This window comes from Prionailurus bengalensis, chromosome B1 (assembly GCF_016509475.1).
Source record: "Prionailurus bengalensis isolate Pbe53 chromosome B1, Fcat_Pben_1.1_paternal_pri, whole genome shotgun sequence".
Taxonomy (NCBI): Eukaryota; Metazoa; Chordata; class Mammalia; order Carnivora; family Felidae; genus Prionailurus; species Prionailurus bengalensis.
In genome coordinates, this window is record NC_057344.1 from 113,691,282 (window position 1) to 113,717,971 (window position 26,690).

General features: G+C 39.0%; 1 protein-coding gene across 2 annotated transcripts in view; it reads left to right on the forward strand.

Moving 5' to 3' along the window:
* The window catches only part of ELOVL6 (ELOVL fatty acid elongase 6), a 145,985-nt gene that overhangs the window by 109,500 nt on the left and 9,795 nt on the right, over window positions 1-26,690 (forward strand). For both annotated transcript variants that reach the window (XM_043570425.1, XM_043570416.1), the window contains exon 4: window positions 26,217-26,368. In XM_043570425.1, coding sequence (XP_043426360.1) covers window positions 26,217-26,368 — 152 coding nt within the window. The remainder of the gene's footprint in view (window positions 1-26,216; window positions 26,369-26,690) is intronic.

A 26,690-nucleotide genomic window follows, 5' to 3' on the forward strand; every position in this document is an offset into this window, starting at 1 on the left:
TAATGAAATGGAGACGAGTGATTTACCTGATAGAGTTCAAAATAATAGTCATAAAGATGCTCACCAAACTTGGAAGAAGAATGGGTGAACACAGTAAGTACTTCAACAAATAAACAGAAAATATAAGAAAATACCAAATACAAATCACAGACCTGAAGAATACAATAACTGAACTGAAAAATACAGTAGAGGGGTTTTAAAACACACTACATGAAATGGAAAAAAGAATAAGTGAACCCAATGACAGGACATTGGAACTCACCCCATCAGAGCAGGAAAAAAGAATGGAAAAAAGTGAAAATAGCTTACAGAGTTAATGGAACCACATCAACCAGACCAACACTTGCATTTAGGCATCCCAGAAGGAGATGAGAGAGAGAAAGGGGCAGAAATCTTATTTGAAGAAATAATGGTTGAAAACTTCCCTAACCTGGGAAAAGAAACAGGCATCCAAATCCAGAAAGCCCAGAGAGTTGTAAATAAGATAAACAGACCCACACAAAGATACGTTATGATTAAACTGCCAAAAGTTAAAGACCAAGAGACAATTTTGAAAGCAATAAGATAAAAACAGCTTACATAGAAAGGAACCCCTCGTGAAACTATTAGCAGATTTTTCAGCAGAAATTTTGCAGGGTAGAAGGGAATGAATACAAAGACATACTCAAAATGCTGAAAGAACAAACTTCCAAACAAGAATACTTACCTGGCAAAGTTGTCATTCAGAATTAAAGGAGAGACAAAGAATTTTCCAGACAAGCATAATCTAAAGGAGTTCATCAGGGGTGCCTGGGTGGCTCAGTCAGTTAAGCATCCGACTTCAGCTCAGGTCATAATTTCATAGTTCATGTGCTTACAGCTCAGAGCCTGGAGGCTGCTTCAGATTCTGTGTCTCCCTCTCTCTGCCCCTCCCCTGCTTGCGTGCTTTCTCTCTCGATCCCTCTCTCTCTCTCTCTCTCTCTCTCTCTCTCTCTATCTCTAAAAAATAAATGTTAAAGAAATTTTCTTTAAATCAAAAAATAAAAAATAAAGGAGTTCGTCAATGCTAAACCAGCCTTACAAGAAACATTAAAGGGATTTCTTTAGGCTGAAAAGAAAGGGCACTAATTAGTAACAAGAAAACATCGAAAGTATAAATCTCACTGGTAAAGGTAAATATATAGTAAAATTCACTTGTAAAATTTGCATGAAGATCAAAAGACAAAAATAGTAAAAATAATTATAACCAGAATTACAAGGGACACACAGGATAAAAAGATGTAATATGACATCAAAACATAAAAAATGGGAAAAAGAATTAAAATGTAGAGTTTTTGTTTTGGTTTGTTTTTGTTTGTTTTTGAGAGAGAGAGAGGGAAGAGCAGAGACAGAGGAGAGAGAGAATCTTAAGCAGGCTCCATGCCCAGCATGGAGTACAATGCAGGGCTCAATCCCACGGCTGTGAGATCTTGACCTGAGCCAAAATCATCTCAGTCTGAGACTGAGTCACCCCAGTGCCCCAAAATGTAGAGTTTTAGAATGCATTGAAACTTAAGTTGCTACCAACTTAAAATAAACTGTTATAAATGGAAATTGGTGTATGTAAGCCTCATGGTAACTACAAAGCAAAAACCTAGTAGGTACCCAAAAGACACAGGGAAAGAGATCTAAGCATACCTCTAAAGAATACCTCTTAAGCCTCAAAGGAAGAGAGCAAGAGAATAAAGGAACAGAGAAGCTACAAAGCAGTTAACAAAATGGCAATAAAATCAATACCTATTAATAATTACTTTAAATATAAATGAACTAAATTCTCCAATAAAAGACATAGAGTGGCTGAATGGATCAAAAATAAGACCCGTCTATATGCTGCTACAGGATAGTCACTTCAGATGTAAAGATACACAGACTGAAAGGGAAGGAATGGAAAAAGATACTCCATGCAAATGCAGACCTAAAGAAAGCTGGGGTAGCTATACTTATATCACACAGAACAGTCTTTTTTCAAAAAAAAAAAAAAGACTGTAATAAGAGACAAAGAAGAACATTACATATGAGAGTGAGTTCCAAAAATAGCATATAGTATTTGTAAATTTTTATGCACCCAACATAGGTACACCTAAACATATACAGCAAATATTAACATACCTAAAGAAAGAAATGGAAAGCAAAACAATAATAGTAGAGGACTTTAACACCCCACTTAAATCAATAGTTAGATCATCGAGACAGGAAATCAATAAAAAAAACATCATCTGTAAACAACATGTTAGGCCAGATGAACTTACCAGATAGACACAGAACATTCCATCTAAAAGCAATAGAATACACATTCTTCTCAAGCATAAATGGAAAACATTCTCTGGATGAGAGATATATTAGGCCGCAACACAAGTCTTAATATACTTAGGAGATTTGAAATAATATCAAGTATCTTTTCCAAAACCAATAGTATGACTAGAAATGTATTATAGGAAGAAAACTGGGGAATTTGTAAAAATATGGAGATTAAACAACATGCTACTGAATAAGCCATAGGTCAAAGAAGAAATCAAAAAAGTAAAAAAATACATCGAGACAAATGAAAATGGAAATACAACATAATAAAACATATAGGATGCAGCAAAGGCAATAAGAAGATTATAACAGTAAGTGCCTACCTCAGAAAGAAGAAAATCTCAAGCAACCTAACTTCACACTTCAAGGAACTAGAAAAAGAAAAAGCCCAAAGTTAGGAAGTATATAACAAAGATCAGAGCATAATAAATGAAATAGAGACTTAAAGAGGAATAAAAACAGGCCAATGAAACTAACAGCTGGTTCTTAAAAAGATAAAACAATTTACAAGTCTTTATCTAGACTAACCTAGTAAAAAAAAAAGAGGGGATTCAGGGCACCTGGGTGGCTCAGTCGGTTAAGCGTCCGACTTTGGCTCAGGTCATGATCTCTTGGTTCCTGGGTTAGCCCTGCATCAGGTTCTGTGCTGACAGCTCAGAGCCTGGAGCCTCCTTCGGATTCTGTGTCTCCCTCTCTTTCTGCTCCTTCCCCTGCTCATTCTCTCTCTCTCTCTCTCTCTCTCTCAAAAATAAATAAACATTAAAAAAAGAGAGAGGATTCCAATAGATTCAGAAATGAAAGAGGAGATCTTACCAAATATCAGCATTGTATCTTACAATACAAAGCATTGTAAGAGACTATATGAGCAACTATATACCCACAAATTGGACATCCTAGAAGAAATGGGTAAGTTCCTAAAAACATACACCATACCAAGAAATAGAAACAGAAAGTCAGAACAGATTGATTACTAGTAAGGACATTAAATCAGTAATCAAAAACCCCAACAAACAAAAGTTCAGGACAAGGCCTCTTCACTGGTGAATTCTACCAAACATTCAGAAGAATTAATACCAATCCCTCTCAAACTCATACAAAATATAGAAGAGGGGGATTACTTCCAAAATCATTTTACAAAGTCAGAATTACCCCAAAACCAAAACCAAACAAGGATGCCACAATTAAAGTTATAGGCCAATATCCCTGATGAACATGGATGGCAAAACTCCCAACAAAATGTCAGCAAACTGAATTGCACAATTCATTAAAAAAATCATAAACCATGATCAAATCATGATCAAGATCATGATCAAGAGGGATGTATTTCAGGAATGGAAGGATGTTTTCACATCCTCAAATGAATGTGATACATCACATTAACCAAACAAAAGATAAAAATCACTTAATCATTTCAAGATGCAGAAAATGTATTCGACAAACTCAGCATCAATTTATGATTAAAAACTCTTATCAAAGTAGGTATAGAGGGAATATACCTCAACGTAATATTACAACAATATATGGCAAGCCCACAGCTAACATTTCCAGTGATGAAAAGCTGAAAGCGTTTCCTGTAATATCAGAAACAAGACAATGATGCCCATTCTTGCCACTTTTATTCATTATAGTATTGGAAATCTTAGAGCAATTAGTCATGAAAAAGAAATAAAAGACACCCAGATCAGAAAGGATTAAGTAAAACTGTCACTCTCTGCAGAAGACATGATATTATATGTAGAAAATACTAAAGAATCTACCACAAACCTATTAGCAATTATAAATGAATGCAGTAAAAGGCACAAAATTGATATACAAAAATCTATTATGTTTTTATACACACATACTGAACTATCAGAAAGAGAAACTTAGAAAAAGAAATCCCATTTACAATTGCATCAAAATGAATAAACTATTTAGGAATAAATTTAACCAAAGAGGAGAAAGACTTACACGCTGAAAACCATAAGCCATTGATTTTTAAAAGTTGAAGAAAATGCAGATAAATGGAAAGATAATCTGTGCTCATGGACTTAAACGGTTAATATTGTTGAAGTATCCATAATAACCAAAGCAATCTACAGGTTCAATGCAATCCCTATCAAAATTCTAATGGCATTTTTCATAGAAATAGAATAAACATCCTAAAATTTGTATGGAACCTCACAAGTCCCCAAATAACAAAAAGAATCTTGAGAAAGAGGACCAAAGTTGAAGCATCACGCTCCCTGATTTTAAGCTATATTAGAAAGCTATAGTAACCAAAACAGTGTGATATGGGCATTAAAACGGACACACAGATCAGTAGAACAGAGTAGAGAGCCCAGAAATTAACCCACACATGTATGGTCAATTAATTTATGACAAAGGAGCTAAGAATGTAGAATGGGGAAAGGACAGTCTCTTCAATAAATGGTCCTGGGAAAACTGGACAGCCATATGCAAAAGAATGAAAATGGACTACTATCTTACACCATACACAAAAATTAACTCAAAACGGATTAAATACTTAAGCGTAAGATCTGAAATCATAAACCTCGTGGAAGAAAACATAGGCAGTAAGCTCTTTGACATTGGTCTTGGCAATGATTTTTTTGGATCTGAAACCAAAAGCAAAGACAACAAAGGCAAAAAATAAACGAGTGGGACTACATCAAACTAAAAATTAAAAAACTTCTGCGTGTTTTACAAATGAATCATAAACAAAATGAAAAAATAACCTACTGAATGGAAGAAAATATTTTAAAATCATTTATCGGATAAGGGGTTAATATCCAAAATACATGAAGTTCATAAAACTCAGTAAAAAAAAAAATCCAATTAAAAATGAGCAGAGGATCTGAATAGACATTTTTCCAAAAAAGACATACAGTGGCCAACAGATAAATGAAAAGATGCTCAACGTCACCAATCATTGGGGAAATACAAATCAAAATCACAATGAGATAGCAACTCACACTTGTCAGAATGGGTATTACCAAAAGCCAAGAAATAAAAAGTGTTGGTCAGCATATGGAGAAAGGGACCCCTCGTGCATTGTTGGTGAGAATGTAAATTTGGTGCAGCAAATATGGAGGTTCCTCAAAACATTGAAAATAGAACTACCATATGATAAAATTCCCTTTATTAAAATATTTATCCAAAGAAAATGAAAACATTAGTTCAAAAAGATATATGTGCACTTACGTTTATTACAGCATTATTTACAATCCCAAGATATGGAAGCAACATGTGAATATTTGATTGATCCTCTTTCCATTATCCTTGTATAATATGTTCTATAATTCTTCCTTCACATTGACAAACACAAGCTAAGATTACAAACAGAATTGTATGTGAAGTAGTTCTAAAGAACAAAAGTCAAATCTTTCTGTTATTTCAAGGACTACTTGGGGCGCCTGGGTGGCGCAGTCGGTTAAGCGTCCGACTTCAGCCAGGTCACGATCTCGCGGTCCGTGAGTTTGAGCCCCGCGTCAGGCTCTGGGCTGATGGCTCAGAGCCTGGAGCCTGTTTCCGATTCTGTGTCTCCCTCTCTCTCTGCCCCTCCCCCGTTCATGCTCTGTCTCTCTCTGTCCCCAAAAAATAAATAAACGTTGAAAAAAAAAATTAAAAAAAAAAAGAGAAAAAAAAATATCAAGGACTACTTATTGTGGCTTGTGAGGGAGAGATTGTGTCACTGTTCTGAATCTCCATCTTGAGCACAAAGTATGATTCACAATTATGTCTCAAATCAGTACATGACTAGATGGATAACATATCTTTCAAGCAATATATGGTATCCAGGTGTGCAGAATTCTATTGGTAATGGACACAAATTGCATCTTTTTAAGAGTTATGGTTGATAGAAATATGAATAAAGGGCATCCCACTTCTGCTTGCATTGCTGTACCCAGACTTTTGATTGAAAGTAGTATGGGTTCTCAGGGCACCTGGATGGCTCAGTCAGTTAAATGTCCAATTCTTGGTTTCAGCTCAGGACATTATCTCATGGTTTGTTGGGTCAAGCCCTACGTGGGGCTCTGCACTGACAGCATGGAGCCTGTTTTGGATTCTCTTTCTCCCTCTCTCTCTGCCCCTCTCCTGATCGCGTGCTCTCTCTCTCTCAAAATAAATAAATAAACATTAAGAAAAGAAGAAAGTAATATACATTCTCATCTTGATTCCTATAAAATACTCAAGCTACACCACCATGATGTTGGTTTTGGTGAAAATAAACTCCACACGCAGTTGCACTGAAACCTTTGAGCAGGAGTGACTGAAGGAACTAGAAGCTTCTGAACCTAGGGTAAGGGCCATCTTGGCCTGGCAATCTATTATTTCTTGTTGCCTTAAACACTTCTAGGCAGAGTCTGTGAGATGCTTTACAAATCCTAAATAGATTTCAAATACTCTTCCAAAAATTAATAAAACTGTGATTTGTAATCTTTACTCAAAGAGGCAGAAATGTGAAAAAGAAGAGATCAGAAATGACTCATTGTTAAGGCAATATGAGCAATTTTTTGACTAAACTAAGCTACCAGAAACCACTTTGATTAGAAGTATTTTGTATTGAACACCATCCAGAATATAGTAACTTTTTTTAAAAATTAACTCCTCCTTCATCCCAGTATAAATTTTAAATGAATTATTTCTTGATGCAGTTTAAATAACTATACAAACAAAGGAAAGGATGGGTTTCTCTGATGTGACATTAATGACAGGTGCACACTAAGAAGTTCATTCAAGAATTTTTATAGAATGAAGAGGAGTGTCAGAGACAGCTGGGCTTGCAAACTACCGGAAGTCTTTTATTGTTTCCTGAATTGGACCAAGTCCAAAAGTGAGAATAATTACTCTAACTGCCAAGTTTTCAGGCTGTTCAGATAACCCTGCTCTTGTAGGAAAGAAATGTGAGCCAAGGTGCAAGAATAGCCACTGCATTTTATAAAAAAAAAAAAAAAAAAAAAAAATACGTCTAAGAGAGCAGAAGTGGTCTGTTTGCTTTAACTAACAGAATACAAAGCAAAGAACCATCTTGTCAAAACTACAAAAAATAAAGGAGAGAGAAAATCAGACTCATTACCCATTACCCACTCTTAGGCTTTGTCGTAATACAAAAGCCAAGGATTTCAACGAGGCTTCTTTGGGACTTGTATGTTATTGATGAAAACCTTTGTGGGAGGAGAGGGACAGGAAGTAGCTCTCAATATCAAATGGAAAATTTTTATTCTGAAAACACTTTGTTTTCTAAACATTTTTAGGATTACCTTGATTTAAAGTGAACATGTCCCCTCTGTTGAAAATAGAGAAGAAATCATAGGTTTTGCTCTAAATTTCCGAAGTTAATAACCAATTTAGATGATATATGCTAAGTGCTTTATCTACAAAATCTTAATCATCCTCCAACAGACCTATGCAGAAAAAGCTATTAGATGGGTGTCACATTTTTTGAGATAGAGGCGTTCCTTGAAAATGACAAAATGTTCAGATATTTCAGAAATTCCATAATTCAAAATCTGTTTTCCTGTAGGAATAATTTTTTTAAATCTTTTTTTAATGGGTAATGGCTTTATTTATTATTTTTTTAATTTATTTATTTTTTTTTAATTTTTTTTTCAACGTTTATTTATTTTTGGGACAGAGAGAGACAGAGCATGAACGGGGGAGGGGCAGAGAGAGAGGGAGACACAGAATCGGAAACAGGCTCCAGGCTCTGAGCCATCAGCCCAGAGCCCGACGCGGGGCTCGAACTCCCAGACCAGGAGATCGTGACCTGGCTGAAGTCGGACGCTTAACCGATTGCGCCACCCAGGCGCCCCGTAATTTGTTTATTTTTTAAGTAAGCTCCATGGCCAACGTGGGGCCTGAACTCACAACCCCAACAGCAAGTGTCACATGCTCTACCCTGAGCCAGCCAGGTGCTCCCATAGGAATAATTTTAAACACAATAATACATACCTAATCATAGCTTTTCATTGTGTCTAACTTTTGTTTCTTCATTCCAAAGTTCTTGGCTTCTGGCACATGTTTCTCTGTTCTACCACTAGCAACCCCGACTTAATGAATACTTGGATGCATGGTTATAATTTACCAGTAATAGCTCGATAGTCACCACAAATCACACTCAGGACTTCTGAGGTACCTAAACAACAGCCTAGTTCGGAAGATGCTGACAGAAGATGGCATTTCTGTTTTCCACTAATGTGGTACTCTTGTGTGACAGTGTCATAGTTTATATAAGTTTGGCCATCTGCTTTGAAATTATGTCATTCTTGAGTACGTTTTAGATATAGGGGATTCATATTCCTTTAGATTTTGCATATCACATGTGTCTTTATTAATATTGTATATGCCAGTATTTCAAAATGTTGTGATCCAAATCCATGTAAAATGCAACTGTGCCCATATTGGCTGATGAAGGAACTAATGCTTAGTGATTAAGCACTTTACCCGTAGACAGTCAGTTTATAGATAGCAGAGTCAGAATCAGTTGGTCTGACCTATAACCCCATGCTCTTTGCTCAATACATGCTGCTTACTTAACTAGGAAGGTCAAAGTTAAAGGTGCTACCTCCAGACAGTCTTTGTGAGTGACTTCCATAAAAGGGAAATATGATTTTATACGCCAAGGGAAGGAAGATAAACTTAGCTGAATTTCTCAAACTGTAACCTGTGGACTATTTGCATCAAAACACTTGGAATGTCTTTAAAAATTTCCATTTCTGGGTCTTCCGCCAAAGCTATTAAATTAGAGCCTGGCAATCTGCACTTTTTACTAACCTTCATGGTTTACTGTAATTAAAATTCCCTTATGACTTCAAGGGTCTTACATGCCCCTTAGACATTACTCTCTCCCTCACCCCAAATCCAGGGACGCCCTCCACTGAAAACCCCTATTAAACAATAGAGTTTGGGGGAGGTATTCAGTAGCTAAGAAGTCCAGTGTATGATGACCTCTGGATAGGCATTAAGCTGTGACTCTGGCCAATGACGGCATACTTGATACTTACTCATGCATTTCTTATTGTGTCTCTGACCTTTCTGTAGCCATTTTACCCAGCTCCGTGGACTATTAAGTGTGTGCTTGCACCTGAAATAACATCAGTGTTCTGCTAACTTTTCACGAGGGCATCATATCTCCATCAGCTTCCTGGTCAATCGACTTCCTGGTCAGCCTAATGCCTATCCACAGAGCTGTGAGAAGCAAAGAAAGCCCCAAAATAGGATCGCATAGTTGTGCTACGATTTCCTATGAGCAAAATGTCTCTGTGGCTCTAGCGTCTCCCAGGCTACATCCCTCCACTCGTATACACATAAGATTTGCCAAATTTCTCGAGTCCCTGTTTCATATCAGTCTGCATTTTCTTCTTTGAATGTCCCATCATGCCTCACTCTCAACATGATCTGACAGAGTTTTATGGAAAAGTTCTTAACCAGCCCTTTAACTCAGTCATTCCACTGCTGAGAATCTATCCCAAGGAAATAATGATGATTCAAAACAATGATTGTTTTTTAAACAAAGTTAACTCACTTGTGTAATCTCCATCCAGATCAAGATAGAGAAAATTCTCAGCACCTCAGAAGCTCCTGTCTGTGCTCCTTCCCAATTTTGTCTCCTCGAAAGTAACTGCTAATCTCACTTCTATCAGATTAGTTTCAGTTATATTTGAACGTCACTTGAACAGTATACAATATATACTCTTCTGTGTCTGGATTCTTCAGTTTAGCACTGTATTTGTGAGAATTACTTATGTTTTTGCATAGCAATTTTTCCTTTGTCCTCATTACTATACTTCATTTGTTCGTTTTATTTCACTATTGTAGATACACATTTGGGTTGTTTCTACTTTGAAGATATGAGTAATTCAACTGTGAACATTTTTATGCCTGTCTTTAGTGTGATCAGTCATACTGCTTAGTTTTGTACGAATTTGTACGAATATACACTTCCACCATGAGCATATGAAAATTCCAGTTCCTCCCTATCCTCACCAACACTTGCTAGTGTCAGTTTTTCTTAATTTTAGCAATTCTAGTGGGTGGCTTCATAGTTTCTTCTTTTACAATAAACCAGCTGTCTGGATGAATTAAATCTCTGAAATCATCTCTTTTTTCTCCTTCTGTGCATTTATCAGCAGATCTCAGGAGCACCCACACTGTGAGGAATAATAAAAGTAGTATCCATAGCTGGAATAAATTTTTTAAATGAATAATAAACCCAGATAGAAACAATCTGATGAGATCAGTTTTATTAAAAAGTTATCTGTCTCTCTGATTTTGCTCGTTAGGCACCAGATTCTTGTCTCAATGGTCAAGTAAAGTTTACTGGTTCAGATATTTACATGTAATAATACCTGAAGGGGTTCCTTAATTGAATATTTCTAAGGAGCTGCTAAAGAGGTTTGTGGATGACGGCCATAATGAGCCCATTATGATTCTACAATGAACACATTTGACAGCTTATCATATATAGTTAGATATAATAAATTACAGAGAATAGTTCTGATTTCATCCTTATCCTCTTATACTTCATTGCGTTTTTGTCCCAAGACACTGCCCTAATGTGTGTCTCTCATTTCTTAAGTCCTCGTCACTAATTCCTCATTTTTACTTATAAACAAATTCAATGTATACCTTCATATTCTGAGTCATTATCAGGCAATTTCTTGAGGTCTGTTTGTGCTGATATGTAGTGTGACTGCTATACGCTTGCTCAGTTTCCTAATCTGCTTATCCTGTATTACCATCTCACACAACACCACTACACCTCCAATAATTTTGATCAAGTTAGAGCTCATTCTATCATCTCTTCACTGTTGGAACCCAGTTTATTTCAGAAAGTAATTTTTGTGTTTTTGTCAAAGGCATATGTTGCTTCCATTTGGACTTTTTGGTTTGTCTTTGGTTCCAATATTTGAAAAGTCATTAACTGGGAAACCCACCTAACTGGTGTTGAAGTGATTGCTCAAAGTATAGGAGTCTGGACTTGGAGACATCTAAGTCCCCTTCCAGTACTCTTGAATTAGGTAAACATGCTTCCAGAGTCATAAAAATTGGACTGGGTGAGGTTTTGGCTTGTGGTTCCATCCTAGTCCATTGGAGACAGAACTCATGAGCACAAAGCTTTGAGTAATGTATGGGTCTGTCACAGATCCAGCTCCGGGAGACAAAGGAATAGGGTACAGCTTGACATAGGGATTCAGTGGAAGGCTAAGGTCAACGTCATGGGGTGGAGGACAACTGTGGGGTTCACTCCATTACTTCCTTCAGCTCTTTGTTTAGATGTAACCATATTACTGAGGCGTCCATCTGTATATATGGAAATAATATGGAATATATAGAAATAATAAAACATCAAGCCCAATTCACAGCCAGCCATCCTAATCTTTCTTACCATCACCTGGCATATTATTTTTTTTAAGTCTGTTTATCTATTTTGAGAGAGATAGAGGAAAAAAAACATGAGTGGAGGAGACGGAGAGAAAGAGAATCTCGAGCAGGCTCTGCTCTGTTAGCACAGAGCCCCACGCTGGGCTCAAACTCATGAGCTATGAGAGCATGACCTGAGCTGAGATCAAGAGTCAGATGCTTAACCAACTGAGCCACCCAGGTGCCCCCATCACCCGGCATATTATATGTTTCCTGATGTACTATATCTGTCCCTGCTTTAAAATGTAAGCACTAAGAAATGCAAGACCTATCTGTTGAGTTTACTCTTGTATTCCAGTACCTAATGACTTATCCATATTCTTTTTAAAATTATCCAGGTCCTAAAATTTTAGGCCTCTCCCTCACCCAAAATAGTACCTGGCACATACAAAACACTCAAGAAAGAATTGGTTGAATGAATGAATGAATGAATGAATAAAAATCCCTACCCCTTCCCTGTCTGGAATTCTTCAGACTGGGACTATCTGCAATTCTATCAGTTGAAAATTTCTCTAACTCCCCAGAAAGAGTAAGAGAGTTTCATTCATTCTCTCCTCCAATCACATTGTCTTCTAACGTCTAATTGAGAAAGTAGGTGAATTCCCTATAGAAAAGGAGAAGCAAAAGAACCTGTATTTTGAAACTCAAAGTTTTGAAGGGCCACAGGTTACAGGAAAGGAAAGGAGTAACAGGAAGGGAGAAGGCCAGCAGGTGAGACCAGAAATGCCAAACACAAACCACCAACCTTCCACTTGTGCTCTTGGCTATGTCTTTTATTTCTCTTCTCAAATATCAGATGGAAGCGGGCTTTTCCTCCAGAAGAGAGAAAAACTCTAAAACCTCAAGGGCACCATCTTATTTGCTGGGATGGCTGGGAGGTGAAGGGACAGAAGTGGAAGGAGTTCCCCCTTGTTTCTCCACACTCACATGCAATAATGAAGTGAGAAGACCTTCTCCCTGAGAAAATTTACAGGATCTTAGGAGTTCAGGTACGCATGATAAGGCCATTTGGAAACTCCAATAGCCTGAGGATCTGTGAAGTAAAAGAAAACAAGCATAGTGTCTCAACTTTTTAAAGCCTGTGTTTGTATTACCCAATCATGATAATCATAAATGTCATAGCACAGAAACATCCATTGAGTTCCTATTATTTATAGGTGCCTGAGGGCCATTTGGTAATTCACAGATACTACTGTCTAATATACCAAAGACCTTTAAGGTAATTTGTGAAAACATACTTAATGCCATTTTAAGCCTTTTCTGCCTTGAAATTCCTCTGTGGAAAGAAAGGAAATACTCCTAGGATAGGAGTGATTGAATGTCAAGTCAATCCAGGTGCAAAATGTACCAACTATCAGCTTCTATGAGGTCAGTGGCACATGTGTTATAAAAACATAAGAGATGAAAATATTTCCATAAACCTGTGGTCCCACCCAAGAAGCTGAATGGGCTTGAAAGTTTTTCCAGTATTAAAACAAGGGATCTGAGCTTTAATGCTCTCTGTATTGATTTTGGTAGCATTGTTGTTTTCAACTGTTAATCTGTTAGTAGTCAGATACGATTTCTTACTAAGAGACAAATGTGTACATAGATGTCTTTTTTTGAATGTTACCAAAATATTGTCATTAAAATCTAACAGATTGACCTTAAAAGATGTTTTTGTGTGTGAGGAAGAAAGAAAAGCACAAAATAAACAGAATAGGTAAGGGCAATTTAAGCCTGTTCCTAGCCCTTAAAAGTTCACAGAACCCAGTTACTACGAGTGTATGTGCTTAGACAGAAATTAGAGATTATAAATGAGAATGATGTAGTCAGGAAAAGACTCATTGATGATAGTAGTGGTATCAATAGGAATGTTTTACTGTCAACTCAGTGATTTTTAACACCCATCAGCAGATGTGATCCTTGCAACAACTTGTGATATAGGCAGAATATTAGAGAGTGTCACCTCCATTTTATAAGGGAAGGGAGAAGATTTATGACACATCCTCTAAAGCACTCAATAGGTGAAGAAGACAAGATTAAGAATCTGGTCTCAGATTTTCTTTGCCCTAATGCCAGGCTGCCTTTCTGACAATACCTTAAACTTGTAGACGATGCCATAGTTTTTAGACATATTTTCACGTGTATTCAATTCTCAATAGCTCTTATATTTTCTTAGTGATTAACATTTTATTAAGTCCTTACTACATAAATAGTCCTATTGAGGGATGTGCAGGTCTTATTTAATCGGATCAAGATAGGTGAAATTTTATGTATAAAACTTTTCATAGGCATGTTAAATAAAAGCAGCCACTTAGGTCATTTTCACTTTTTGCTGCTAGTAGATAGAAACTTGTTCTGTTTGAATTCTCTACTGAAAAATTTGGATTAATACGAAAAATGGAAATAGGAAGCAAGCCAAGATCTGTAGAAAAATTAAGGAACAAAGTGAATTTTTCCTCTTTAATTAGACCTCGTATACACAAATGGATAAAAATGTGCTTCTCTATACTATGATTTTTGTTTTTAAAATCATTTTGCAATTAAATTGGGCCCGTGAGATCCTGTTGCCTAGTCGTGCAGAACTGTGGAGGCTTTGGTTTGGGTGTTGAGATGCAGGAGAGGGGAAATTCTCGGGCTTCTTTGGGCAAAAGTAAGTTCGTGAGGTGGGGGTGTGAGGAGTTCAGAACAGACCATTTGGATGTTCACAAATGTCAGGGTAGCCATTCCAGTATGTTGATAATTTTAGGATGGGAGGTTCTGAACTGACCACTATTTCAGGGACTGTTAAGTGCTGCTGAAGGTTTCTTGCTGGGGTTTCTTTCGGGGGAGCATGTGAACTCTGCAACGCAGTCACTGCCAACGTGACATATCTCAAGAGTGACCAATGTGGGCTCCAACTTTGCAGTTGAAGAGTTTAAAGTTGAGTTGCAGCTGGAAGTTAAATCCCCATTGTTTCCCAGGATTACCAGTACAAAGGATTTTTACAGCCGCCACTTTTTTAGCCAGCAGAGTTAACGTTCTGAGATCACTGGCCAGTTGCTAAAAATTAGGCCCTCTAGCAAGTCAGTAGTTATCATTGAAGAGCTTCAGTCCATATCTGTCTATCTGTCCAACCCCTCTAATTTCTTTTTTTTTTTTAATGTTTATTTATTTTTGAGAGAGAGAGAGAGACAGAACATGAGCAGGGGAGGGGGCAGAGAGAGAGGGAGACACAGAATCCAAAGCAGGCTCCAGGCTCTGAACCGTCAGCACAGAGCCCGATGCAGAGCTTGAACTCTCGAACCTTGAGACCGTGTGACCCAAGCCGAAGTCAGACGCTTAACCGACTGAGCCACCCACGTGCCCCAACCCCTCTAATTCTTGATGCTGGTGGCTAATTGATCTCATTTGAGAACTACCATATTTCTGATGCAAAAAAGACTGGGGTGATGGGGAGGCTGACTCTCAGAGCCCTTATCACATAAAGTTCACCTGACAAAGAGCTCACCAGATGTTTCAGGCCCTGTAATTCTGTGGAAAATTCCTCAGAAATTTCCCTTGAGGTCTGTATAACCCTATCTTTAAATATATATATTAACAAAAGCAGATTTAGAAAAGAATATCTTTTCTCTCCTACCATCTCTTTCCAGTGGTGGTATTTTTTTTCAACGTTTTTTTATTTATTTTTGGGACAGAGAGAGACAGAGCATGAACGGGGGAGGGGCAGAGAGAGAGGGAAACACAGAATCGGAAACAGGCTCCAGGCTCCCAGCCATCAGCCCAGAGCCTGACCCGGGGCTCGAACTCACGGACCGCGAGATCGTGACCTGGCTGAAGTCGGACACTTAACCGACTGCGCCACCCAGGCGCCCCTCCAGTGGTGGTATTTGAGTGATCTCTTTAAAAACTAAACTCTTTTTGATAAGAGTGAGACTTGGCTCAGGGCCTATCACCTAGTAGGTATTTGTACTTAATAAATATTTGTGAAATGAATATTATTTAAATTTACTTTCTTTGGTATTGTGATTAGGATTCTTCAATTACTGTGAACAACTATGAAAATTCTAGAAAAAAACCAGTGTGCTGCTTAAAAAGGTTATAAAAATTCATCTGATGGGTTTTAGAGCCATTAAGCCCAAAGGAATAAATGGGGCACATAAAGAGCCGCAACTTCTCATATATGTTTCCTCTCTTTTTGAACTCACACAAGTTTAGGGCTGGAATCCTGAAGGACATTCGCAGTCCCTAAATTTAAGGATGTGGAAAACAGAGTCATAATAACTTTCTCTCTCTCTTCTCTCTCTCTTTGTTTCTCTCCTCCCTCCCTTCCTTTTATTTTGTTTTAGTCTGGGGGTTGGGTGGGAGTGGGGGAGACTGTTTTTACAACGTTGACCTTAAATAAAAGAGCCGGCTATTTTACCAGCAAAATGAGTTCATTTAGGAATAGCAGAGAATTGCAGTTCAGGACAAGCCAACTCTGGCAAGTCCAGAGAGCAGAGGGGAGGGGCTTACTCTTAAAGGGGAAAGGAGAAAGCTGGGAGGGGCTGTTATGGCTTCTCATTGACTGAGTGTGGTGGTTTCTCATTGCTGGGCTGTTGCTAGACCAGAAAAATTCTTCCTCACTCCTGCTGGAGTATGTAAATTAAGCTTCTTCCTGTTGGGGATTTCAAGGAATGCTTCTTCCCATAGGGTGTCATGTATGAGAGCTCTCCCTTCAGGGCTTCTGGACTCTTGTTTTTAAAAAGATTTCCATTATTTTCACAACAGAAAATGTTATATATCATGATGCAAGTACTCTTCCAATGAAATTTTCATTAATCATCCCTCAGAAAAAAAGAAGTTTGGTTTCCTCATGTGGCTATGAAACCTAGTTAAGACTGTGCAGCGGAGTGAATGGGCCAATGCTATTAGTCTTAGCACTGAAATCATCACTGTCCTAGTAATTTGATTAAGAGTTTTCTCAAAGCAACAACGTTTTTTGTAGAAACAAGATGACTAATCACTTTATGTGATCTTGGTGAGTTTTTTGGCTTCGACATTAATCTTTACTACTGCCCACCGTTATCTTTAGGTTCTTTTGAGTTCATACAACTCCCCTATTTTAATTTTCTGCTGTGCTTAATTGGGGTCACTAATGGTAGCACTTTATCTCTTTGTTCCCATTGTGAAAGTCCAGAAATCAGCACATTGTTCTTTGAAAATTGTGGGCCAGTCTCCACTTGCTCCCGAGTACCTTAGATAAGATCCCATCAGTAGCTGAATAAAGAAGATAAGGCAAAAGCAGAAAGTGTACCAATCAAAAGACATTAATTCTGTAGAATTTAGCAGAGCTCTAAGGCTTAAAATTCAGGGTCAAGTGTTCTCATCTAGCACAACATTGATGCATAGATAGGTAACTTGCTTCATCCAAAGGTTCATGAGGTAGGAATTATGGGTAGGGGAGAGGCACAGGCAGGAAGGCATCTTGGAGGGTGAAGACTCCAGACTCCAGACTGAGTCCCTAAACCAGAGTCCTTCATGCTTCCATGTTCAAGATTCTGAATCAGTTCTTAGGGGATGGGTCCTAGACACCAGAATTGTTTTAGACCTTCTCGGTGATTGTAATGCCCAATCAGGCTAAAAACCAGTAAGCTAAGAAAGCCTGGTAGGGAGTTTGGGATCAGCACTGGGTAAAAGGCAAAAGCACTGGAGATACAGTCAGAGGATTCTGGTACTTAGTAACCAGGTGACCTTGGGCCAGTCCCCTGTCCTCCCCGTGCACATGTCTTTGTCTCTATAACCAGGATAATGGTGCTTCATGAAGTTGTAAAAATAAAATTTTATAATGGAGGAGCTCAATAAAGTTCTTCAAATGCGTAATATTGTGCCAGCGTCTAGCACAATGCTTGCACAAAGTCAAGTACTTGTCAGCAAGAATTGAAGCTGGCACTGTGGTCTGAGAATCAGGGTGATGTTAGGCAGTGACTGCCTTCCACTCGGGCCCCGATGGCGCTAAGTTGTTCTAAGGAGATGAAATAAATTCCTATATCTCAGATGACAGCATAATAACAGTAGCTCAAATAAAAGTAAAAAAAAAAAAAAATCCTGTCTTTTATGGCACACTGTGCAATCTTGAAATTTCAAATTAAAAGTAAAATGTTAGGAGTTCTATAGCCAGGTATTGCATTTCTTTGGGGAAATCCTAATTGAGATGTATCATGGTACCAATTGCCCTTATTATTAATATTTCTTTTAATCTCCCTACCCATCCTTACTCCCACTCTGCCAGGCTATTTTAAGGTTATTTTTTTAAACTTGAGCCAGCGTTTCTTTGCCTTGTCAGATACCTGGAGCAAGTGTGTTGTATTATATCCACATTGCATATTTCAGATGCATGGACTGTGCCCCACACTACTTTCTAAGCAATATTCAGGCCTCGTAAGGCTTTTTCCTTTTTTAAGGTTTAGATTTACAAGTTAAGAGAATAAACTGATACATCAGGAAGTGACTTGAAGTCAACCCATCCTACCAAACACTGAATAAGAACATGTGTTTGAGACTGAAGTTTTCTGGCTTATCAGGGGGATCTGTGGTGAGTGGAGAGAGCATCACAGAGTATATGCCCACCGTCTGTCTGTCAGGGAACCATATTACCCGCTAAGATACCTTCCCTGTACTGCAAGACTTTCTGCACCTACAGCTTCTTCCACGAAACCTTCAGCTCCAGTAGATTCCATGCTGCAACATGTAACTTTAATTAGGATTCATGAATATCATTATCTGTGTTACTATTTAACAGTTAGGTACCATTGCAAGAAATGCAGTAGAAACTATTCCATGTTCAGGGCTTAAATGATAGTTTTCCAAAGAGGCCTTATCTATCCTCCCCTTCCTATTCTAAAGTAGGCTCTGCTTTTCTACTCGGTACTTTTCTGTCTTAACATGTACCGAAGTTTGAAATGATTTATTTCTGGTCTTTTTCATGATGATTGTTGGCTATGTGATCCCCCTTTAGACTAAAAATTCCATCTAACGTGTCTGATCTCAAGGTGCCTGGGTGGTTCAGTTGATTAAGTGTCTGACTCTTGATCTCAGCTCAGGTCGTGATCTCATGGTTAATAGGTTCAAGCCCTGCATCGGGCTCCATGTTGGCAGAGTGGAGCCTGCTTGGAATTCTCTCTCTCCCTCCCTCTCTCTCTCTCTCTCTCTGCCCTTCCCCTGCTTGCATTCTCTTTCTCTCAATAAATAAATAAAGACTTAAGAAAATTAACATATCTGATATCTGAAAAGTAAAATGGTCATTATCTAAGTAACATTTAGACTTTTAATGTATCCTTTCTTATTAAGAAAAAAATCCCAAGGATTATTTAGCATCAGATTATAAATGTTAGAAATAGACATTAAAAATCAGGTTTCTAATAACCTCTTTAAAAGAGCATTACATGGCTATTGTAAAACAATTCTAATAGGAGTCATTGCTAACAGCCGAAGGGTTTTTTCCATAAATATTTTTATAGCCATCAGTGCATGTACAGGTAACCTTACAACCTTTTTTAGATGTACACCAGTTGGATCATACCACATGGAATGTTCTGTTCCTTGTATTTTTCACTTAATCATCCTGTGTATTGGAGCTTTTCCATGTCAGCACCCAAGGCAGATGTACCTGGCATACTTTATAGTTACATTGTGTCTATTGTAATTTATTTTACCTTTCTCGCATTAGTAGACTTTTAGATTTTGCAAGTTTACCTAAATGGTAACTTCTGTTTCCAACAATGGAAGTATTACATAAGATGTATGTGTTTTCAGTTTTGATGTATATAATACGCAATTTTAGCCTCGTGTGTCTTAGTCTACAAGTTGTTTGCAAGACTTTGTAATGGAGATGTCTGATTAAAAATTCCAATCAAGATAAATGAGTCAAACCTAGAAATGATCACTCAGTAAAAGATAAAACTGTGTACTCTGACTTGTTAGTGGGGGAGTAGGGGAAGTAAATTATCAAAAGTTACGATGTATATTCCCATTTAACTGCTGGTTTATTGGGGAAAAAATGCACATCTTGATGCTTGATGATCTGTTATGTTAGTATTGAAAAGTGCATTTTTAACCCAGGCTAAATACTAGGCTAAACTAAAATAGACATTCTCTATTTAAGGATGCCTGCCTTCTCCTTCAGAGAGGTTTTAGAAGCTGGATTGCACTTGGTCAAGAGAAACATGATACTGACATTCAGATGTCATTATTCCATACCGTAAGCACCATAATCATGTATCACCTCCTGAGTCTAAAGACATTAGAGTAGATTTTTTGGTTGTTGTTAATTTACTTTAACCCATTCTGGGATCCTTGAATATTCTTCCTACTCTGAAAATTGTCAGAGTCTATGACAAATGGTAGTTCCAACTTTTGTTACCAGGAAAATCAGTGACCTCTACTATGTTTATAGAGTTACTACTGTTAGATCAGCTGTTGCCATGTTTTGACAACTGACAAAATCTCGCACCTTTTTTCCCCCTTTTCCTTATTATAGGATACAAGTATACTAAAACATTTCATTGCCCAATCCTAAAAGTAATTACCCCTTTGGTTATTGAGTTAATAGGGTGAGGGACTTGGGTGGCTGGCACTTCAGAATAAAAACCTTTCAGAAACCTTGTTCTGATTCCAAAATACCTTTCATTTATATCGAAGGCCAATGAGGGAACAATGTAAAAGTGAGTTTATCTACCGTTGACATTCACGGTGAAATAACTGAAAAGATGAGTGATGGTTTATACCTAAGAGTCTGTCTACCAAGGGCAGAATTCTGAAATTCTGTGGTTATTGCTGAGATTATTCCACTTTGACTTCCAGATGGCAGGAAAATTGGAAAGCTGGAATACAGAGTTATTCACCCTTTTCTCAAGGTTGACAAATGATTAGGCCTCATGGTAAGAGCCTGGGTTTGAAAGAAAATTTGCCATGTCTCTCACACTTCTTTAGAAAGGACTCTAATTCTTATGCTTGTAAAAGAAAACAACTAATACAACCTGAAAATGAGAACTTGTTTTCCAAACTTTTACTCTAAATGTTTCAACATCTGTTGAATGTAGCATATTATATATCCAAAGAATCCCGACCAAATACATATGTGTACTCTCCCAGTTTTTTCCACCAGGCTCAAGGCTAGTGTGCCATCCATGGGCTGACTGATCAGGGATTAATGTTACGTCTCCACTTCACACTAAAAAGTTTATGTAAGGCCTTGCACGCCAGTACAACTGTGATTGTTTATTCATTATAGCAATTGTAGCTAAGCGCCTATTTAAACAAATTTTTTTATTGTCAATCTAATATATGCTTGCTTTAAAATAGTCAGAAATGTATGTAGAGACGGTTCCCTTTTCTACCCCCAGAGTATCATAATTAATAGTCCAATAAGCATTCTTGGTACCTCCTCGTGCCATGGCAAATGGCTAACAATGAAGAAACAGACTTCTTCTGGACAAAGAATCTAGAACATTTGTTTGAGAAGCATCTTAAGCTAATCAGGGCTGTGGTTTCCCCCAGATCCCCGTTGTGCCTAATGTAGCGGAAAGAGAGTGGAAACATCCACCGCTCCTTTCACGAAGCTCTTTCCTAGTCCCTTCGCTATTATAATCAAAATTGGACCTTGACACAAAGAATTATGTATTTCTTTTAAAAAATGCCAGTGTGACCTTACAGCTGGGAAAAAGACATACTAGAGCACTAGTCTGCCCTCATTAAACACAATGGCCCAGACTCTCAGCCGGTTTGAGGCCCTAGATTTAGAATAATCTTTTATCATTTGATTGAAAGATAAATTTTACATGAAGCAGATGCTTCTCTATACCAACAGTCTCTCCTTCAAGATGTTCTATGGAAAAATGCTGATTTCACATCCTATTTTGAATTTGCTGCTTGTCGCCTGTTTTGTGAAAAGTTGGCTCATGAAACACTTAACAATAAACACCTTCTCTAAAACACTTAATAATATGAACAATCATCAGTGCAAACCAAATTCTCTGTATATGTATTTCTTGACTTTCATTCAGGGCTAATTACCTTTAACCTCTTTTGCCTGACCCAGTGAGGTTAGACAGGTAAAAGTGTTTTCCCAAACTGAAGAACAGACCAAGTAAAGTGGCATTAATAGCAATGATAAATAGTAATAAAGTAGTAATAATATAACAAAAACTGTTTTCAGTTATACCAGAGGCTGTGTGCTAACTAAATACCTTACTTGTATCGTCCTACAAAATTCATAGAACTAATGTGCACGTTAGATAAGAACATTTCAGAAAACAAAAACTTAGAGACGTTAAGTCACCCAGCCATGAAACTAGCAAGTGAGAGCACTGTGCCTGGAATTTGTGGCTCTCATCTGTTGGAATGGGTTAGAGTGGTTGAGAGTGTTGATGCCATGTCCAGGCATGGCCAGAAAGAGTGTCAAGATTGATTAGGAATGTCTGCCATTGGTAGACGCGAGGACCGGGGATAGCGGAGCACGGGTGGCACATTTGTCTTTTACATCACAGTGTCTCTCGAGATGACGTAACTTAGGGCGGGGAGAATGTCTCCGGATCCAAAGTATATTTTGATGTATAACAGGGCCTTGTGCCCACTTGTACTAAAGAGCCACATGGTTCCAAAGTATACTGTGGCCGAGATGTGCCAGGGGCAGAGCTACTGGCTTCCCACAGATAACAATCATCCCATTGGCTAAGCGGCTCCCTGACGGCTCCCCAGCAGGAGCATTGTCACATCACAACAAAGTGCCTTTGCCCGCAGACACATGGGCCTGATGGCTGGCACTGCCGGTTTCCCTGAAAAATGCACTGTCCTCTGTTCTGAGTCAGCCTTATTGTTCAGAGCTTAGGGAGGGAGGCTTAGGCCCAGATATGGGACAATAATATGTGCGATACGCTCGTTGCCAGCAATATTGTGGCAACATCCTGATACCTAAACTTTTAATTCTGCAGTGCTCTGAGGTGACCTCCGTCTTCCCTGACCCCCAAAGCTTGAACACCTATTTATCCCCAAGTCAAATACCACCTCCTCTGAAGTCTTCCAGGACCGCCACCACCACCACCACTCACCAGAGTTACTGGTTTGTGTCACCTCGGCATCTAGGACATTGCCAATAAATATTTAACAGTTGAAGGAACAGATTAAACCGTGCCGATACTTAAGAAATTGGACATGAACTACCATGATTTTTGAGACTCGAGAAGGTGAGAGGACAGTGACTTTTCCAGAAGTTTGTCCTCGGATCTGCTCTGATCACGGGTGAAGTACAGAGTCTAGCCGCACAACCTAGTAGAGGAGGGGCTCTGCTTGCTGTGTTCAGGGGGCCGGAGGTAGCAGGAGGGATGTGCTCTGGACAATATGCTGATGGTTCGGAAAAGTCCTAGACCAGGGACTAATGAGCAGAGACTGATAACGTGTTGAAAGCATGTCACTTGTGTGTTTCTCTGCTTTGGGCTTGTACAACAGTCATTGATGTATCTCCCACTGGTTTATAGAAAGCAGATAACTGACGTAGTAAGTTGTAGCTTGACTTAGATGTATTACGTAGCCACGGAAATGTTAACTAGTGTTCAAAGGTCTACCGAAAATCAGATCTGGTGTGTTGTGTCTGCTGGGATGCAAGTAATAGAAAGCAAAACCCCAAAGGGCTTATACAATAAGAAAGAAAGCTTTATCACAAACAAGAAGCCGTGCAGTAGGGGCATTGGTTAATCCCGCAGCTCCCTCACATTTTGAAGGGATACTTTGGCATCCTCTCAGAGGCACTTTTGTCTCCCCAGTAGCTCCCTCCTGTTTGGAAAGTAGCTGCTATGATTCCAGGCAATTCACAGTAAAGAGCAAGTAACCTATCCCCAAAGGCCCCCTGCCAGCCCTGTCTTCACATCACAGTTGGCTAGAAGTGGGAAGTAGGTCAATGCCCACCCTAACAAATCACTGGGAAGGGAAATGGGATTGCTAAAACTTGCTTAAGTAATTAGGATTTACTCCTAAATTGAAGATACTGTCACTTTCTTGGGAGAATTATGCGTTGGGAGAGACAACAAAATCAGGATTCTTTTAATATGGAGAAAGAGGAAGGGGTTTGGCAACTTCTCATAATTTAGCCGTCATCTGGTGAGGTAAAGACAACACATAAAAACTCAGTTCAGGTAAGACAGAAACAGTTCCATTACCTGAGTTTACCAATGAAATCCAATCCTCCACACCCAAATGAGGACAGTTTGTTGACTGTAAAGACATAGGTCATTCCACTAGGAGGGGACATTTCTTTGAGATAAGAAAGTGAAAAGGAACAGCCTTGAAAGAACAGGGAGAGAAGCTCCCTAAGAGGACATTTCTTAGGCAAAGTTCCTAAGGCAGGAAACTGAAAGGATAAGGAAGCGCTGGAATAATTGGCTCACAGTCACCCAGAAGACAATGGCAGGTGGGAAGGGTAGGGATGGGGGACAAAGGGACATTCACAGCCTTGTAGATTGTGTTAAGAAGCTTGGGGGTTTTATTCTGTATGCAATGGGAAGCTACTAAAGGATTAGATAAATCCTAAGCAGAATCATTTTATATGTTGGAAAGAATAACTCCCTTTAATGTAGGCAGTATATCCTTAGAGAAGCTACTTATGAAGTCCCAATAAACTGTTGCCAGGGGAGCCTGTGTGGCTCAGTCAGTTGAGCGTCTGACTTCAGCTCAGGTCATGATCTCACAGTTTGTGAGTTCGAGCCCCGCGTCAGGCATGTGCTGACAGCTTGGAGCCTGCAGCCTGCTTCGGATTCTGGGTCTCCCTCTCTCTCTGCCCCTCCCCCACTCACACTCTATCTCTCGCTCTCTCAAAAATAAATAAACGTTTTAAAAAAAAAAGTTGCAAGGAATTCAACTTCTTCACATTGGTTTTATGCAAAGCTGACCTTTAGTTGGTAGATGCCTGTTTATAGACCCTGTAGCCCAGAGCAATGACTTATTCGGAAGCAAACTCTTAAGACATGCTGAATAGTGCCTCTGAAGAGAAATGAAAGCTCCTATTTCCCAATCTGGTGAGGCTGCTACTCACTTCAACAGTTGTTCACTGGTTAATCTCCTAACTGACTTAGACCTTTGAAGGGGATGCTGCCAGAAAAATGATGGCCAAGCACATCTCCCCACATGGTCTGCCAGCTTTGCTTTGTCATGCGTGTGGTCTGCATGGTCTGGCACATATGCCTGGGGGATCAGTCTGTAACGGAGGCTGCCTGTTCCAGCTGCAAAGGTGTTTCACACCTCGGGTTGCTTCACTGAGTTCAACACATTCCAGAGCTCTCCTGTTTCCTTAAAGGCTCCTTAATAAAAATGGCATAAGTCGGTTTGTTTTTCAACAGTCTTTGAGTGCCTATGCCTGTGTGGAGACAAACACATGACGGAGTTTGAACAGTGTTAGTATGTGGTTATGGAGAGCTCAGAGGAGTGAACCTGAACGGCTTCCTGGAGGAGGTGACAGTAGAGCTGAGCCTTCTTCTGGCTTCTGTGAGACAGATTTGAGTGGAAAAGGGTAACCAATGATAGTAGTGGTTTAAAGGCTGCTGCTGGGCTCCAAAAAGATGCCATGGAGGTCTACATTGATGAGGCCAGTCCAAAAGTAAAGGAAGAGTTGGTGGAGAGAAATAAACAGATACTCGAGCAGAGCAATAGAGCCGGGGAGCAATAGAGCCGGGGACTTCGAAAATGATTGGACATAGTGATGTGGGAAACAAAGGCAGAAGGAAATGGCGGATAAAATTAAATCTCCTTATAACCTGCAGCCCATTGACAAATACTTGAGGCAGGTGCAGTAAAAGGTTTCTCCAGGAACTCCCTACTGTCATAATACTAATGCTTTGCTAGAGGGAAAAACAACCTTAGCTTGATAATAGCTAGGCCTCCAGGATCCTGTGAGTCTTCTTTAGCATATGAAAATCTCACTGGAAACTTCCACTGGACTTTACCTCCAGCAACTTCATGGTATATAACCAGTCTCTCTTCGTGGTCCCGGGGCAGCTCTTTCTGCCCACAAGTCCTTTCCCCATGCTTCAACAAAATCACCTTTTTGCACCAAAGATGTCTTCAAGAATTCTTTCTTGGTCGTCGGCTCCAGACCCCTCGCCATCGCCCCAAAACCTCATCAATAGGACAGACTTGAGATGATTCCAAGAGTTTTCAGCCAAGCCCATATCCTCCCCAAAGGATAGTTCTCCTCAAGCTGAAACACAGAGGTCACTAGACTTCCTCGTGAGAGCCTGCCCTGGATCCATTCCCCTTGTCCATGGCCTTTTTGGGGTATGCTGGTGAAGAATAAGTGGCATTGTGTATGGTTTTCAGAATAAAGCACTGCGAAGAAGTTTTGTTGCTCTTGCTTACAAAACATTTTAAGATGCTTCTGGGTAAATGCAAATGATTATGAGTCATCTATACCTCTTACCCACGACGGCAGACAGTCTTCTAAGTGTGAGTAATGTCAGAAATGAAATTATTTTCCTGAATGTTGTTTCTTTTCTCTTTTCGTTATGAAGTATATTCGGTGCTCTTCGAACTGGTGCTTATATGGTGTACATTTTGATGACCAAAGGCCTGAAGCAGTCAGTTTGTGACCAGAGTTTTTACAATGGACCTGTCAGCAAATTCTGGGCTTATGCATTTGTGCTAAGCAAAGCACCCGAACTAGGTGAGTGTCTTCTCTCCTTCCGTTTCCACCCCCACCCCCCCTTGGTAGCTACACACCCACAGTATTTATCTTAAAACAAAGAAACGATTTGAAGGCCCTGTTTTATTGGTTGCAGGAAAGTTATAATTAATGAATTTGAGAGTTCTTGACTAACTTCCGCTATCTTCTTCTCTCCCCTCCTTCCTTCCTTTTCAATAATTGTTCATGGTATACACAAAGAGCAAAATAGTTTATGTAAACGTGCAGACTTCCAAACACTACTGAAAATACACTGCCAGAGCATATAAAATCTACGCGGCCCCTTCTGTCCAGCACATTAGCA